Here is a 17,709-nt window from a genome sequence, read left to right as displayed (position 1 = left end):
TACACTACATGCCAGGCTGGGTCCTGGGACTACAGCAAGGCACAAGAGATCAAGTTTCTTTTCTCATGGAACTAACATTCTAATTTGGGAAGAGTGACAATAAACGAGTTAATAACGTAATTATCTGGCACTCTAGAAAGTGACTATTACACATTGTATACTAGAATAAAATATGTACATATTAGGATGTGTACATATTATAATATAATATAATATAATATAAAGTATGTACATAACAACATATAATGGTATACATGTAACACTATTTATGATATGAAATAGAATAATATTTAAAGGTATATTAGAAGCTAAGACACAACAGGTTGTAATGAGAGTCTGTTGCATGAATAATAAATTCATCTCTAATTAAGCAGTGGATGTCACCCCGGCACTTGGCCCTAGAGGCAGTCATGAAAAGAACATGACCCTAAATATCAAGCACTCAAATGGCTTTAGGGAGATTAGTATGAGTACACGGTTAAAAGGTAATGTGATACTACAACGCTGGGGGATGCTTAGTGTGTGCAGGAAGAAGGAGGAAGAAGCACCAACTTCCTCCTTGGTGGGGGATTTATAATTTGTGTATTGAAGGATAAATTGGAGTTTTCCAGGTACAAAAGAAAGGAAAGACCTTCCAGGGAGAAGGGAACAGAATGTGCCATGGCGCCGAGGCATCCAAAGCATGGCATGTTGGGGAACAAGTAGAGCCTCATGTGGCCTGGGATGAAGGAAGGCTGTGATCAGGTGAAGAGTGTTAAAGACCACCCATGCAGGAGACCCAGCGATCTTCTTTCTAACCCTGCTCAGGACAAAATGGTTCCCAGGTGCAGTGCGGGTTTGGATGTTTCATTTTGCAAGACGCTCTATTTTTGCTGCCCTTGGCTTTCTATTTTTGAACTCAAGTTCTCATGCCGCAAGCGGCATTATGGAAGTGTAGTAATGTTAAGAAAAGTAGATGTTTTGTGGTTGTTGCTTTTAGTGTGTGGATATTGTCCTTGAAGAGGAACAGATGGATGAAGGCTTCAGAGGTCTCTCTGCTCTGGAGTAGCCCAGTGGTGAGGCTCTGCCAGCTGTAGTAAAAGGTTGCTTGTATTGCCATTGAATTGCTGCTGACCCTCTGAGCAGAAGCAGAGGGTGCACAGAGGCAAAGAATTTATACAGAGTTTCATCCAGGAATGATGGGGACCAACACATCATGAATATAATTATGAAAGAGTGATTAACACAGTAAATCATCTGGCTGCCTGGTCTCCCTCTATGAGCAACTTGAAGAATGAGCCACCGATTATGGTTTTTTTCCATTTCAAATAATCCAGACATTTTGACATCACACACACACAGTTTATAATCGGCACGGGTATTTTCATCAAAGCACAATTTCTCAGCCTGCTGTCTATGAATAGTTAAATCTGGGAATGTATCCACTACCCATTTCCTTAGCTAGAAGAATCCTGTTTGGATAATGGCTTCTATTTATAAAGCTTATATTTGTACAAATGTTTTGCTTCACTCTCTTTGAGTCAAGAAATCCAGCTGTAGACCTGCTTTTTCATGTACTTCTGAAATTTGAACAGGAGGCAATTTAATTGATGATTTCATGTTTTTCTGACCTTGGTGCAGGAGAAGAAAGCAATGAACTCACCCCTTCCAAGTGAAGATAAATGGGGCACGTGGGTGTTGGCTGTTTTGCAGCTAACTTCTCTTCTATTATATGATGGGATGTTGGGAACGCAATTTACCATAGATGGCTCCTAAAGGCCTGCACAAGGTATTGTCTTGGACAAAGATGGACCAGGAACTGATGTAATTATGAATGATGTTACTGCTTACACAGTTGGAAATTGGTGGTCCCTGTGCACTGAAATCACGCTGTTCTATTCTCCCCAAATATTCCATTTCGTTACATATTGGTATTCCCCCTTCACACAGCGCAAAGCATGGCATAAAGATCCCAATAGTGTATGTTTGGTTTTGTTTAAAACTTTAGCCACATAGAAAACTGTCAGATATGTGATTTCACAGCATCACAGAAAAAAGTCTCACATATTTTACCATTATGGCTATAAAAAGCTTCATGGGAAAAGGGAACCTGGACTATTTGGAATAACATTCAATCATCGTTAAAGATTTATCTGGTTGTTAAAATGTCTTGGGCTCCACCCTCCAGAGAAGTCACTGGAGTCAGATAATTGAAATGGGTTCGATCTTCTAAGAAATATGTGGTTGGCTTTCTGGATTAATCTCTATTGAACAAGCAGAATGTGTAATTATGCGGTCAGTGTTTAGACACAGGCACATCTGAATTTAAAGGGCTCTCCCAAGGGAAATAAACTCTTACAGAAGTAGGAGAGTTTCATTTAAAGCTCTCAAATATATTTCAAGGAATCCTGCAGAAGTGGACACAAATATTTGCCTCAATTAGACTTTTGGCATAAAATGGCGCACTAACGTACATTTCCTAACTTCCTACCTAGAACCACCAAACTACCAAAAATAAATGAGAAGATCCAAAAGCGTTATGAACACTCCAGATATTCAGGTCAACGCAAGGGTGCGGGAATTGGAAAGCAAAGCTTGCCTCGAATTAGGTAGTCCATCTCTCTTGGCGTTAGTCGCTAGATTATCAATACCAAAGAGGAGACACAAAAAGTTTAAAAACTTTCTATCAAGATGAGTTGATTTTGAAGGAGATGGTATGAGAGGGGTTGGACACTGTCAAGCCATTTAAGTACCTTTTTTTCTTCAATCCGTATTTGTAATGACAATATCACAAGGGCTTTTTTTCTTTTTTTTCACAGTGGATTCCACACGCACAATATCTACTGCTTTTCCCTGATACTAAAACAGAAACAGTCTCATAGATACAGAGAATAAACTGATGGTTGCCAGAGGGGAGGGGGTCAGGAAGCTGGGTGAAAAAGATGAAGGGACTGGATTAAGAAATATGAACTGATAGTTACAAAACAGTCACGGGGATGTCAAGTACAGCATAGAGAATATAGTCAGCAATGTCGCAACAACTATGTATAGTGCCACATGGGTACTAGATTAATCACGGGGAATCATTGCCTGAATTATATCAATGTCTAACCACGATGCTGTACACCTGAAATTAATATAAAATAATACTGAATGTCAACTGTAACCGAAAAAAAATAAATAATTAAAAAAAGTTAAGCCAGATGTTTTTCTTTGTTTATGGTAATTTGGGCAAGCGTCTCCTAGACCATCCCTCAAATCTAGAATGACTCAAGGACACGGCCTTAACACAGAGCCCCACCTATGTGAAAGCATGAGAGCACTACCAAGGCGTCCAGAACTTGAGGTCCAGGACTCTGCAGAGAAGGGAAGACCACTGACGTGAAGCCAATATTCTATGGAACTTTTACCCTGAAGGCTTTTTCTCCCTTGTGAGGGCACAGGGACGAAGGCTCAGAATTGGAATGGAAACTACCGGCTAAGAGAAGCCGAGCAGAGCTTTCAGCAACCTCAGAAGACAACAACTGAAATTCAGGGTCTCCAAAGTGGAAGGGCCCTGGTAAACATACCAGACTTCCCGTTGGAACCCCAGAAAGGATGCACCCACGGAGTAGGGAAACCAGGGTAAGTAGAATAGCTCTCATAAAAGACTGAAATCCAACTATGAACCAACTCAATCCCAGACTGATTTAAAGCCATCTTTTTCTATTCTTATTGGTTGACAGAAAACAAAAGCAAATCCTTTCTGGAGGAACATAATATCAGCCAGAGCCCCAAACTATCTCTAAAAACAATTTTTTTTGGTATCTTGTTCAGAATTAAATTAAAAAAAATTTCTAGGCATACCTAGGGGTCATAACAAATGACCAAAATCCAAGAGAAAAATATTAAAAATAGAAATAGACTTAACCATGTTTCCCCGAAAATAAGACCAAGCCGGACAATCAGCTCTAATGCATCTTTTGGAGCAAAATTTAGTATAAGACCACGTCTTGTTTTACTATAATATAAGATCCAGTCTAATATAATATAATATAATATAATATAATATAATATAATATAATATAATACATACCAGGTCTTATATTAATTTTTGCTCCAAAAGACACATTACAGCCGATTGTCCAGCTAGGTCTTATTTTTGGGGAAACACGAAAGAAGTGATCTAGATACTGAAATTATCAGACATTGAATTTAAATTTCCATTTAGATAAAATGGAAAATTTCAACAGGGTATTTTAATCTATAAAATAAATAAATGGAAATTATAGTTAAAATATAATAAGGGGAATTAAGAAATCAATAGATGGGTATAATAGTTGATTAGACATAGTAGAAGAGAGGATTGGTAACCCAGAGAAAAGGTCAACAGACAGAAAGTTAACATACATATATATATGTAATATAATCTAAAAAGGAGGAGAGAAAATGGGTCAGAAGAAATATTTGAAAAGAGATATTATGAATTGAGATACTTATGGTACAAGTATGATAAATACAAATAAAACCATACCTCAGCATTCCATAGTAAAACTGATGAAAAGTAAAGACAAATAAATGTTATTAAAAGCAGCAAAAGAGCCACATCTCTTTCAAGTAATACTGACAGCTGACTTGTCAACAAACTTTAACAGATGTCAGAAGTCAATGAAATGGCATCTTTAAAGTGCTGCAAGAAAATAGCTGTCAACTGAGATTCTGAATTGAGGGAAAACATAACTCGAAAATTCAGGCAAAAAAGATGTTTTCAGAAAAACAATAAATGAAAGAATTTGTCACCAACACACCTGCACTATTTTTAAAACAAAAATGAATTCTTTAATCAGAAGGACAATTGTCCCACATGGAACCACAGAAACATGTAGGAATAAGAAATAATATAAAGAGTATATAAATGGGCAAATATAAATGGATATTTCTTAAATAAAATAATAATATTTTGTGAAATTTAAAATGTATGTAGAATTAAAACATACGGCACAATAGCTGAAAAGACAGGAGGGGAATAAAGATAATTCAAATGTTCTAAAGTCTTTGCAGTATCCCGGAAGTGGTATATTAGATTCTGTAAGTCAAAGATGTATATTTCAATTTCTCAGACACTACTGTAAGAATATGAAAATGAAGTATAACAAAAAAGTTATTAGAGTGAATGCAATGTGAAATGGTAAAAAATACTTGATTAATTCTGAAAGAGGTAAGAAATGAGAAAAAAAGAAATATGTAAAAGGTGCAACAAATAGAAAACAAATATTAGGATTGGTAGATTTCAACCCACATATATGGTACGTGCATTAAATTTAAACAGACAAAATAATCCAAGTAAGAAGCCTATGATTATCAGAATTGAGTAAAAAAATAAAAACCCAAATATACACTGCTTATAAGAGACACATTCTAAATGTAAGACTACAGAAAACTTGAGAAAAGAAAGGATGGAAATAATGATGACAGTAACCAAAAGAAAGCTAGGGTAGTTATTCTCATACCAGATGAGGTAAATGTTAAAGCAAAAAGCATTTCCAGAGACAGAGAGGTGAGTTTTGTAATAATAAAAAGTCAATATATCAGGAAGATACAACAATTTTAAATTCATATGCACGTACTAACAGCTTCAAAGATTCAAAGAAAAATTGGATATAACAAGAGAAACAGATATATGTATAACAATAGATACCATATCTACTCTTTCAGTAACTGATAGAATAAGATTACAAAAAAATATATAGAAGATTCGAACAAGAATATTAAACAACTGTTGAATTCACATTATTTTTGAGTGCACGTGACTGCTAGTGAGCATGGGGGTTCTTTTGGGGTGATGAAAATTTTCTGAGGTTAAGATCGTGGTGATGGTTTCACAACTCTGTGAATCTACTAAAAGCCAATGAATTGTACATTTTAAAGGGTGAACTTTTTTTTTTAACATTTTTTAAATTAGTTTCAGGTGCACAAAAAGGGGTGAACTTTAAGGTATGCGAATTATATCTCAATAAAGTTGTTATTAAAAAATTAATGGAATAGGAAGCAAAAGTGATAAAGTTAAGAAATGAAATAAATAGATGTTATCCTGACATCCTTCTGCATCAAATAATTCATTAAGAGGAAAAATTTGTAACACAGGAAATAAAATAGCTCCTTGATGGTTTGATAAACCTACTAATGAAGAGAACTGAATCATAATGAGCTCGTTGGCAAAGATTTAGATTTCTAGTGATTTGACCTGTCCTACTGACGTCAATAAAGTTAATATAAAACTCTTAATATAGCTCAAAACAGGAGGTGGATGACATGGCTAACATCTATTTAATGGATTTAAAGATTAGCCTCTACACAAGAATATTTGAAATTGCATAGCTCATGTATATATATCCGACAGAAACTTGATTTAATAACAAGTCTCAAGATTTACGAGTTTTTCAATAATAAAATGTGTTGTGAATGTGGAAAAAAAAGGTTTCTAAACACTCAGTAGTACACAGCAAGTTTCTATCAACTCTACTAAGGGAAAGACTTTTTTGTTCTTTTTCTACAGAAAGGGTTTTACATAATTATTTTACAGAGAAGAGACCATAGAGTTTATAGTCAAACATTAAGAGAAAAAGTATTACAGGGTGAATTAGGCAGTTAATTTATAAAACACTTTTTTATTATAAAAGCTAATAGTCCAAAGAAAATAAGATTCTGAAGGCATCAAGTTCTTGACTTGACACTGGCATTTAAGAATTGGAGACTGGATCCCAGCATCCACTTGATAATCTAATGCGAGTTACCTGCCAGTGGCTCCGTTTCAGCCTGCTGGATTCTAGCTAGCACCACTGACTTTCATCCCTTTGGGAAAACTGGAGCATGTATCCATTTATCTCTCATATTCCAGCTGGAGCACAAGATCTTTTAACTTTGATGCCATTTTTATTATAGGCATTGTAATGTTACAGCTCAAACATGAAAACTTCTACCTTAGAAAGAATTAATCAAATAGCCAAAAAAAAAAAAAATTCCTAAATTATCGAGTCTATATTACCAATGGTCATTTTCAAGTAAAATCTGAAAAAAATCAATTGGTTGAATAACTGAAGAAAAACTCAGTATCTTTTTTAAGAAAAATCTTATGGTAATTTACAAATACATTCTTTTAAACTGAATAGGGAATTTATTAATCCTCATGATCTAGGGTTTATATGAGAATATGAATTCTGCCCTCAGTATTTGGTGAGCATCAGCTATGTTCTGAGCACAAATCAGAACCGTTTTCTAAAAGAAATCTTTAGAGAGAGACGTGGACAAGTCACTTTATTCTGAATGAGACTGAGATTCTCGCCTATAATTGAAACTCTGCGTTTGAAGCATTTAATTAGATTTCCTAAAGTCATTTCAAAATGCCTAATCTAGGAAAGTTAAAACTAACATTTAGTTAAAGCTATGTGTTAAAACCTATTAGGAAAACTCACAGAAGATTTTCCATAGGAAGACTAATGCTACCAACCCAAATTTTCATGAAAATCCATGGCTAAAAATTGATTTCCACGTATCAGTAGCAATTTTAAGTATGACGTTGGTTTATCATATCCAGTGACACTGTTCCCAAGTGAAAATTACCTTCAGGAAACATTCAGAAAATACTGAATTTTTTGAGTGCCTACTGGGACTGCAACAGAGAATAAAATGGGTGGGCCTTTCTTCTCAGCAAGCTTACAGTCAGTGTAAATAAACACCAGGGGAACAACGAAAGAGTGCACTCTGCACTAAGAATTTACTTTTTAAAATAACCTTTAAAATATCTCCTTCCTTAGTAACAACCCCTGTATGACCAAGGGCTGCAACGTGCCAACCAAAGACGGTTGGAGTTACTTCTCCGTCTCCCTTACAGATAAGGCAGACTAAGGAGGTGCAAACAGAAATCCTTTCCCTTTCAGGGGAAGCGTTTTAAGTAACATTTACTTAGGTGGCAGGTACTCCTTTGCCCCTCTCATTTCCTGCTTCATCTTCCTGGGATATGGACGTGATGGCTGGTGCAGCAGTGACCCCATTATCCCATGAGGCAGCCTTGGAGAAGGCAGAGTTTAAGAAAGGTAAGAGGCATCTCAGAAACTGATTATGTCATGGTGTCACCATATCGGCCTGGGATTGTCTACCGATAGTAGAGTTTATGTGAGAGAAACTATATACCTTTATCTCATTTCACAGAGTGTTATTTCCAGTCTCTGTTATTTGCAGCCAGCCATAACTTCTTTTTTTAACCGATCTTTGAAATAGATTTAAAAAAATGCATTTCTCTGGAGATGGAAGACTATCTCAAATAGAATTGAAAAACAAACAAACACCACAACCCAATGTTCCTATGAATTTCCTAAGAAATGTCTTCATATATGTAGGAATTTACATAAGACCACATCTTCTTGGACAGCTTTCTAAACACCCTCAATCCCACATGACTACCATTTCCATTCTGGAATGACTGAACGTTGACCTTCATCCCTAAAAGTTATCTGAACTTCAAGATCACAAGCTCCACGTATCCTCTCTGTTCCTAGTGTTTCGTGTTGTTCTACCTCTTCCGCATCCTACAGACCACTACATTTGGGCCGAGGTCTCATCAGGTCTCCTCCCACTGTTGGTTTCTCTTGGCCTTTTTGGCTTTCATTCATAGTAACGCAGTTTACAGATTCTGCCACCTCTCCTCCAGAATTCCTTTCCCCCAGAACTCTAGGGTCTTAACTACGTATTCTGAAGGGCATGAGCAGGTTCACCAATAAATTGAAAGGAAAACAGCAGCCTTTCAACAGGGAGGGGAAATGGCCCTTTAAATGAAAAAAGTCAGTCGGTCTCTCACATTTCGGAAACGTCATCACCATCATATCATCCTCTTGTTCCCCACTGCCATCTTCCTCACCACCACCTTTTCCATCACTATCTTCTCCATCACTGCCTTTATCCCGCTGTCCTCATCATCACTGTCCGTCCTACCACCGTTTTAATTACCACCGTCCCCATCACCAATACTCTAGAGAATCCTACATGTCAAGTACTATCTCGGTGCTTTTCATCATCAGCTCATTAAACATCCAAAAGGACCCGATGAGGTAGGCTTTCTTAATAGCCCCATGAACAGGTGAAGCCAATGAGAATGTGGATGGTTAACATGCTCATGTCCCACGTAGGGTCAGCAGGATTCGAACCCAGTTCTGGTCCCAGAACCCAGCCCTCCACATCTCTGTTATACTGCCTCTAGCAGTTCCGGCATCCAAATTGCATGGCTCCCTCTCTCCTCAACAACAAACGCAACCTTCCAGGAACATGTTAGAACATTTAACTGTGAATTTACTTTATCCAACATTGGACAGAGACTCCTTTGGGATACATGATATCTAAGAGAGAGAGAGAGTTTGATGCTCTTCCTAGCTATCTATTCCTCTCATTTTATTACTTATACCTCTGTACAAGTTGACACATCACCTCTGCCCTGAGGGAATCCCCAGCTCATTGTCCAATGTTCATTCGAAGAGAATGTTTGCCCTTTTGCCAGTATCCACAGGTGAAGGATACATTTTCCACTATGCTACTCAGGGTCTCTTACTTTACATTAAGATCTATGTTAATTATTTCCTCGAATTCAGTGCTATTAACAAAAACAATCCATCAGAAACATTTCTCACTCAAAGTATTTAGCCCATGACTAGGCGCACACTTCTTTTCTTCCTGAGTCATAGCAGCTTCACTGAAGTAACTAATCTCACCCACTAAGTAACACTGATAGGTTTTCTTATTTTAGATTGGGGCCATCCAATTTTTATTTTCATTACTACGTTTACATTGACTACTACAATGTGCCTTGAATTATTATTTTTTGAAATAGGTTCACAAGAAGTTCTACAGACAAGCCAATATCCCCAGCGAATATTTCATGGGACACCAGTTCAATGAGACATGATGAGGTGCTCCAGGAATATTATTCCCAGGCAAAATAAGTCTGAGAAGCCCTACAGTCCATATGTACCCCACTTAGAGAGACACAAAGCATTTGCAAGCTACCCAGAAGTCCTGCAGGAAAAAAAAAAAATCTTTCAACTCAGTGTTCCCCACATCTCTTTGATCCTGAAATCTCCCCCTGTCCTACAACGGTGTAACTTGTATTAACTTGTGGAGTAAATTCCTTGGAACACCAGTCTGAGAAACATGGGAGTAACGAGCCGTCTGTACTAGCAGTTATAGGAACACCGTCATGGGGGCAGCAGAACGGAGCCACATTAGCTACTGTGGACTTTGGTGTTCTGCGGTTGGAATCCTGAGTGGGAGAGGGGCAGAGTCCCACTTCCTGGAGTAATCATTAGGGCTGCTGAGGGAGAGAGGTCCCTGGGGAGCCAGGAGGCTGAGAGGGCCCACCTGTCCCGAGCTTTCTGCGCTAGTCCCTGGACTCTGGGGAGAGGGGTGGGGCAACTGCAAATCCAGACATGGGTCTTTTCTCTGCCCGCCTGGGAGGGTGGAAAACATCAGGGCAGATGGGGACGCATAGCACCGCCGCTCAGAGCATGGCTCATCCGGAACTCTGTTCACATCCCGGTTTTGTCACTTACTGTGCCCAGGACATCGGAACAGTTATCTAGATTCCCTGAGTTTAAAATAAGCTAGCTCCTTTATTGGTAAAAAGGAAACCAACCTCACACAGTTCAATGAGGCAATAGATCGAAGGAGGTGAGCCTGTGGTGATGGCAGAGTCATGATAAGGCTTGGCAAACGGCAGGGGCTGTTATCAGTGATTCAGAGCTGCTGGTCAGTCTCAAGAGGGGCGTCAAATCCTTGGTCCTTGCACCGACCCCCAAAGGAAGCACGATCTTAGTACATTTCCATCAGATGTGTAGTGCAAATGACTTCCTAGTTTGGATACAGATTCAGCAACCAAATGTAATCTTGTGTACTCAGACTGTCCCCAAACACAGCTCCATTGGAATAAATGGGAAACGACATCCGTGATCCATAATCATAGCAGCACAGGAGCCGAGAATAAATAATGGCTCTCCCAGACAAGCTAACTTGGTTGTTATTTATAAGCTCCTAAGCCACCTTGCCATTGCCAAGAAAATCTGCTTTACTTTCTTGCTGCTGTCCCGTCTTGCCTCTCAATCTACACTTGCTAAAAAAAAAAAGATGCTAAAATCACAATAGGACTCACATAACTCAGCACTAAAGAGCACTGATAAAACTATGAAAATGGAAATTTGGCATTACAAGTTATTTTCCCACAGACTTAATGCTTTTGTTCTCACAACGCTCTGGTATTTTCAACTTAGAAAAAGAAAAAAGATAAAACTGTGAACTGGTATTCTGGCAAAACATCATCCTTTCTGCACAAAGGAGTGTTTTGATTTTGCAAACAGGGAGCCCACAGGGGCCATGCTACACAGAATTAGTACTGATCAGCCATCGTGGCTGTGACCCCCCAAGGGGGGTGTTCAGCAAAGGGTTACCTCTTTCTTGGTGAATTTTGGTGAGTGATCGTTTTTGTCATCAATCATGATTGTCGCAGTGGCTGTGCCTATTAATCCAACGTTCAGTCCAGCCATATCTTGAGCCTCGATGATCAACTCATACTTGGGGTTTTCCAGAGTCTACAAAGCAAAAACACAACAGAGAAGATGGCATTGAGATTTGGTTTCCCGCTTTGGACAGGTGGCAAGCGTGTGGCTTGGGCTTCCTCTCTGCCCGCCTCCCTCTAGGGCAGGCATCTTTACTCAGTCACAGCACTTGTACCTATTATACATAAATAAGCCTTTGGAACCGCTTCAATACAAGACAGTCACTGTTCATAAGCTGGAGTTGGCCATGGGGATGGAATCTATTTTCTGTCCTTATTTAAAGGGACGTCTGATACATTCCTGAATGTTCCATTTCTAGGGTGTGGGTATACATTGCACCTTTGATATTTACACCCAGATCTGTCATTTTAAAGCAAAACGCATGAAACTGATCTGGAAATGAGGCTAAGTCTGACGATGAGATTTGGACAAAGGTGGCAGCTAATTTAGAAACACACATTTCCTGAGGAATTCGATGGGCCAGCCACTGAATTCCTGTACTTTTTCAGAAATCATCGCTGTTAATCTTCTCAACAAGCATATTAAGCCACATTTATTATTCCCATTTTACGGTGAAAAATACCAAGTGATGTTTCGATCACTTGTACCAAACTTATTTCATGTCACTTACAGTCATTTTAGTCTTATGTGTCATGTTAAATTTGGAAGACGCATTTTATTCCAACCATGGTCTGGTCAATTTAACACAAGCAATATTGTACTATTGTGTTTCAATGTACATCAGTTTTTCATTTGAATATCTGACAGATATTTTGCCACCATGTTTAAACCCTCAGAACAACTAACCAACTGTCCTTGATCTCAAGATGAAGAAGAGTGCAGTGGTTGGTTAAATGGCCTTCTGTGGTGGGTTTGCCTCTCTTGGCCAACCGGGGCACCATTCTTTTTCTGGTAAGGCAGCACCCCACATTTCCTTTGGGACCTTCCTGTCACTTATTTTCTGTCTATGTAGTACGCATTGGATTGACTTTCCCCACTCTCCACTCTAGGCCAACTTTTGGAATGAGCCCTGATGAGAAGAAGCCAGTAAGTACATGCCAACCCAGGGACACAATGACAAGTCCAGGCACAGGACCTAGGCTGGCTTGACAGTTGGGAGAGGGAAGCTCTGTTTCCCTGTGGTGTGAACCTAGAAGCATTTAGCCGGGCACTAGATGACCTACCTTATGCTACAGCAAGGGCTGGGGGATGAAGGAAGTCTGTCTGAGAATGAAGCCCATCTACTGATAGAATTAGACTTGAACCTTGGAGAAAAAGATGTATTTCCCAGCAGTTCTCCTGGAGCCACTTCATTAGGCCCATGCCCAAGGCCAGTGTTGCCTGTGGACTTTTCAGCTAATTAGGGCATTGATTTTCCTTATTTGCCTAAACCAGTTTAGATTGGTTTCTTAATCACTCACACAGAGTTCGAGTTGAACCACCTTCAATAACAAAATAAAAAGACTTTATTTTTGCTGTTGAAGGTCCTACCAGTTGCAAGCAAACAGTCTTACCAGTACGACAGCTTCAAAACCATTGTTTATTCCAACCAATAATTAAGAAATACCACAGGAAGCAAAGAACAAAAACACAATGAGGATCTGTAATTTCCTTCCAAAGGTAAAAATTTACACGGCAAATTTTAATAGCTCAGTGCTAGCTCTCCCCCAAACTTTTAAATATCTTTAATGGGTGCTTAGCTCTTTGTTCCTTAGGGTACCTTTCATTGGTTGTTTCTTAACTAAGAGCTTGTGAGCTACTACCTTAAGAAGCATTAGTTCTTAAAAGCTTCTGCACAGCAAAAGAAACCATCGACAAAATAAAGAGGCAACCAACTGAATGGGAGAAGATTTTTGCAAACAGTGCCTCCCATAAGGGGCTAATATCCAAAATATACAAGGAACTCATGAAACTCAACAACAAAAAACCAAACAACCCAATTGAAAAATGGGCAGAGGACCTGAAGAGACATTTCTCCAAAGAGGACATACAAATGGCAAATAGACATATGAAAAAATGCTCAACATCACTAATCATCAGAGAAATGCAAATAAAAACCACAATGAGATATCACCTCACCCCAGTTGGAATGGCTATCATCAACAAGACAAATAATAACAAGTGTTGGAGAGGCTGTGGAGAAAAAGGAACCGTCATACACTGTTGGTGGGAATGCAGACTGGTGCAGCCGCTATGGAAGGCAGTGTGGAGATTCCTCAAAAAATTACGAACAGAATTACCGTATGACCCAGCAATCCCTCTCCTGGAAAACATTTATACATAAAGACACGTGTGCTCCAATGTTCATTGCAGCTTTATTTACGGTGGCCAAGACATGGAAACAACCAAAATGTCCTTCGATAGATGAATGGATAAAGAAGATGTGGTACATATACACAATGGAATACTATTCGGCGGTAAGAAAAGATGAAATAGGACCCTTTGTGACAACATGGATGGATCTTGAGAGTATAATGCTAAGCGAAATAAGTCAGACAGAAAAAGCAGAGAACCGTATGATTTCACTGATGTGTGGTATATGAACCAAAAACAACAAAAGAACAAGACAAACAAATGAGAAACAAAAACTCATAGACACAGACAATAAATAGTTTAGTGGTTACCAGAGGGTAAAGGGGTTGGGGGGTGGGAGATGAGGGTAAAGGGGGATCAAATACATGGTGATGGAAGGAGAACTGACTCTGGGTGGTGAACACACAATGTGAGATATAGATAATGTATTACAGAATTGTACACCTGAAAGCTATGTAACTTTACTAACAATTGTCACCCCAATAAACTTTAATTAAAAAAAAAGACGAAGCAGTAGTTTGGTTGGTGGCTGGGAAGGCTTTAAACCATTAAATTTGAGAGGGTAAGATGCTGGGGCGTTCCTTGGACGGGGTTACTCCCAATGTTTTTTCCCCCAGCTTTATTGAGATACAATTGACAAGATCAGACGATTAAGTCTGCGAATTTTCCACCATGCACTTACATGGTGGAAAGTTCACAGACTTAATTGTCCAACCTTTCATATAGAACACTGGTTAAGTTTAAGGTGTCCACCGAGCTGATTTGCTACATGTATATATTGAGAAATGAGCTCCACCAGGATTGAGGGTCGCAGAATTCACTAATTGCTGAATGCAAACAGAATTGAACACCAAACCCAGCTCTGGGTGATTCTGGTTCTGCCTGGTTCAGTTGACACTTCTCTGTAAAGGTACTTGAAATGCAATCTACTCTCAAGCTGAGGCTGGAAAATCATCAGCCTAATGTAAGTGACTTTCTACTTATCAATCACAAGTTGGATTGGATACACTATTTGCCATACATTCTGCAGCTGGACCATATGAAACAACAAATTGGTCTATCCTCAACATTTTTCCCGAGTATCTCTGGACATACTAATTACTAATTACAATTCCTTTGGGGACACCATCCCTTCCTCAGCCTTCTAAGACATTTTTACTTTTGTAATAATATAGTGTATGTTTTGGGAATATGTACTTATAAAAATAAGAAATTATGTGGATTTTTTTCTGATATTGAAGAGATCCTGGTAAAATTATATAATTTCCCCATGTAATGTCATTTACCAGCATAATTCCTTGACATTATTTTAAAGGGTTGCATGAAATATAATCATATGCATAATTTATAAGCAACGTCGTCATCTTCTATTGTTAGAACTCAGCTTATTCCTAGCCTTTAAAAATTGTTGACAATCTAAATAACACTGCAATGGATGCATGTATTCAGGAAGTTTTCAATATAGTTGACATTTCTTTTTTGACGGATAGACTCTAAAGTGAAATTACTAGGTCAAAGAGTACAAACATTTTAAGGCTCCTTATTCATATTTCAGCATTGCTTCCAAGAAGATCTTACCAATGCTTGTAGCCATTCTACCAGAATGTTTAGTTTCATGATCCCAGGCATGGCTTGTCCTTAAAGAACAGCTGACTTTGCTCCATGAAACAAACTGGGATGAGAATGATTCTATGATGTCTGTCTAAAAACGATGTAAATTCCTCTTCTCCAACTTGCCGTATCAGTTGCTATGGACACACACAAAGGGCGGCTTCAGGCACTAACTCTAGTGACATGTGCTGTGTTGCCCCCCTAGGGCCCATTCCCTCTTCCTCTGGTACCTGTGTTGTAATTCCTTTGGGGGCATCATTCCTTCCTCACTCTCAGCACAGGTGGAGTCCAGGTAGCATTGACACTCTCCCTGTTCTAGGGATGGTCACGTGTCTCAGGCCTGGACAATCGGGGCCTCCCATTTCCACGGCCATGTGGTGAGTCCACAACCCAAGTGAGGCTCCCCCCGGGTTGAAAACTCAGTTCCAGCACATATTTCTTTTAGAACTCTTAGGTAAAAGATGTTCTCTTTATGTTGGACTTAAAGGTGGTAGGAGATAAATCCGGAGCTGGGAGTGGCCCTTTGCAACCACAGAGAAAGTCAGCCTGAGAAAGAAGATCACACAGAACTGAGAGGTAGAGATGGAGTTCTTTTAACCTCATTTGAGCTCTTCAATAGTCCTCGAAGCCAGAAATTACCCTCGGATTTTGTGAGTTCTATGAGCCAATAAATTCCCTTAAGACATTTGAATTAGATGTTGTTCTGTGAGTAGCAACAAGGGAGGCTTGACTGATATTGCCACTAATGCTGTGTATGATCAATTAGCTGCAAGGAAGTGTAAGAGACATTATATCACACTACAGTATCCCAATAGGCTCTTTGCAACAACATCCCAGTCATTTCATGAATACCTTCTTTTTCCTTTTAACAATTTCCCCTCCCCAAAACATATATTTCTTTGGGTCAGAGGAAGCTATTAGAATTTTTTTCCATTAATCTATGCATCTATTTAATTGGAATGATTGCACACCTAAATATTGTCTAAATATAGTCTAAATATTGTGCTGGGTGCTAGGGATATAGAGATGGGAAAGCAGGGTCCCCTTCTTCAAGTTCCGGGTTGAGGACGGGCGTATGTGACTGCAACAAAATAGAGTCACAGCTAAGGACTCACGTCTCCTTATGATATTCTTATGACAGCACACAGGAAAGACACATTGGCTTCACTCTCTTGTAGTTTAACACATTTTGTAAATAATTGTAAAAAAATTGAACCAGCCAATTCTCATCTCCTGAAGTAAATAAAACTTTATGACTGCAATGGTAAATAGATTGATTAACCTAGTGGAAAATCAATTAGACTATTAAGTAGATAAATTGCAAGGTTTAAGGTGGGATGTGGGATGTTCCAAAAGTCTCAATTTTCTGGCAAACATAAGGCTACCATTAATATGTTTTTTATTTTTGAAAATATATCCAGTGACTGTAAGGAAACTAGAAACCGTATAGTTATTTCTAAAGTGGAAAGGGGGGTTCTCACTCATCCTTCCTCATCCCCATCTCCAAGAGGTTACAACAAAATGTCGTTATAGTAGTTTCTTGTCTCCTTCGTTTCTCCTACACTTCACATTACATCACACACACACACACACACACACACACACACACACATTTTATATACACATATATTTAAACAAATGATACCATTCTCACAGTTGTACAATTTGTTTCTCTATATCACTTTCATCTCAGTGCTTATAGATCTGCCTATTCATTTTAACAGCTGTATGACAGCCCACTGTATGGCTCCATCATAATTTATTCAATCATTCATTATCGGATGCTTCTTTATTTGAGTTGTTTATAAGTTTTCACTTTTAAAATTAACTCTAAGATAAAAAAAAGTCCATTGTTCCTACCAGTATTTTGGGATGTTTCTGTAATAAACATTATTGCTTTCACAATGACAATAACAAAAAACAACCAACCGATAATAAAAGCAACTTCCTTTGAAATGCAAAAGACCCATAGAAAAATGCCACATGTATCCCCTTCGTCTTACACAACTGGAATACTTCCCATTTACCGATATCCCACTCCAGCTGAGCCTTTTCCAGGAAATCTTCCCCAATTCCCTAGCTCTTAGAGTCACTCTTACTTGAAACACCTACTCATATCTGTACCTCTTAACAGTTACTTTGCCTTCTTTACTCTGCTGAAAACAACTCCTAAGCAGCCCACAGTGGCCCCATTCTCTGGGAAGAACCATTGGTGCAGAGAAATAGGCCTCGG

General features: G+C 38.7%; 1 protein-coding gene across 1 annotated transcript in view; it reads right to left on the bottom strand.

The window, feature by feature from the left end:
* The window catches only part of CDH13 (cadherin 13), a 984,184-nt gene that overhangs the window by 125,691 nt on the left and 840,784 nt on the right, over positions 1-17,709 (bottom strand). Inside the window, exon 8 of the mRNA XM_033128954.1 lies at positions 11,445-11,585. Within this exon, the coding sequence (XP_032984845.1) occupies positions 11,445-11,585 (141 nt within the window). The remainder of the gene's footprint in view (positions 1-11,444; positions 11,586-17,709) is intronic.

This window comes from Rhinolophus ferrumequinum, chromosome 15 (assembly GCF_004115265.2).
Source record: "Rhinolophus ferrumequinum isolate MPI-CBG mRhiFer1 chromosome 15, mRhiFer1_v1.p, whole genome shotgun sequence".
Lineage (NCBI taxonomy): Eukaryota > Metazoa > Chordata > Mammalia > Chiroptera > Rhinolophidae > Rhinolophus > Rhinolophus ferrumequinum.
The sequence above is the reverse complement of the archived record's forward strand: the minus strand, read 5'-3'. Positions and strand labels throughout refer to the sequence as shown.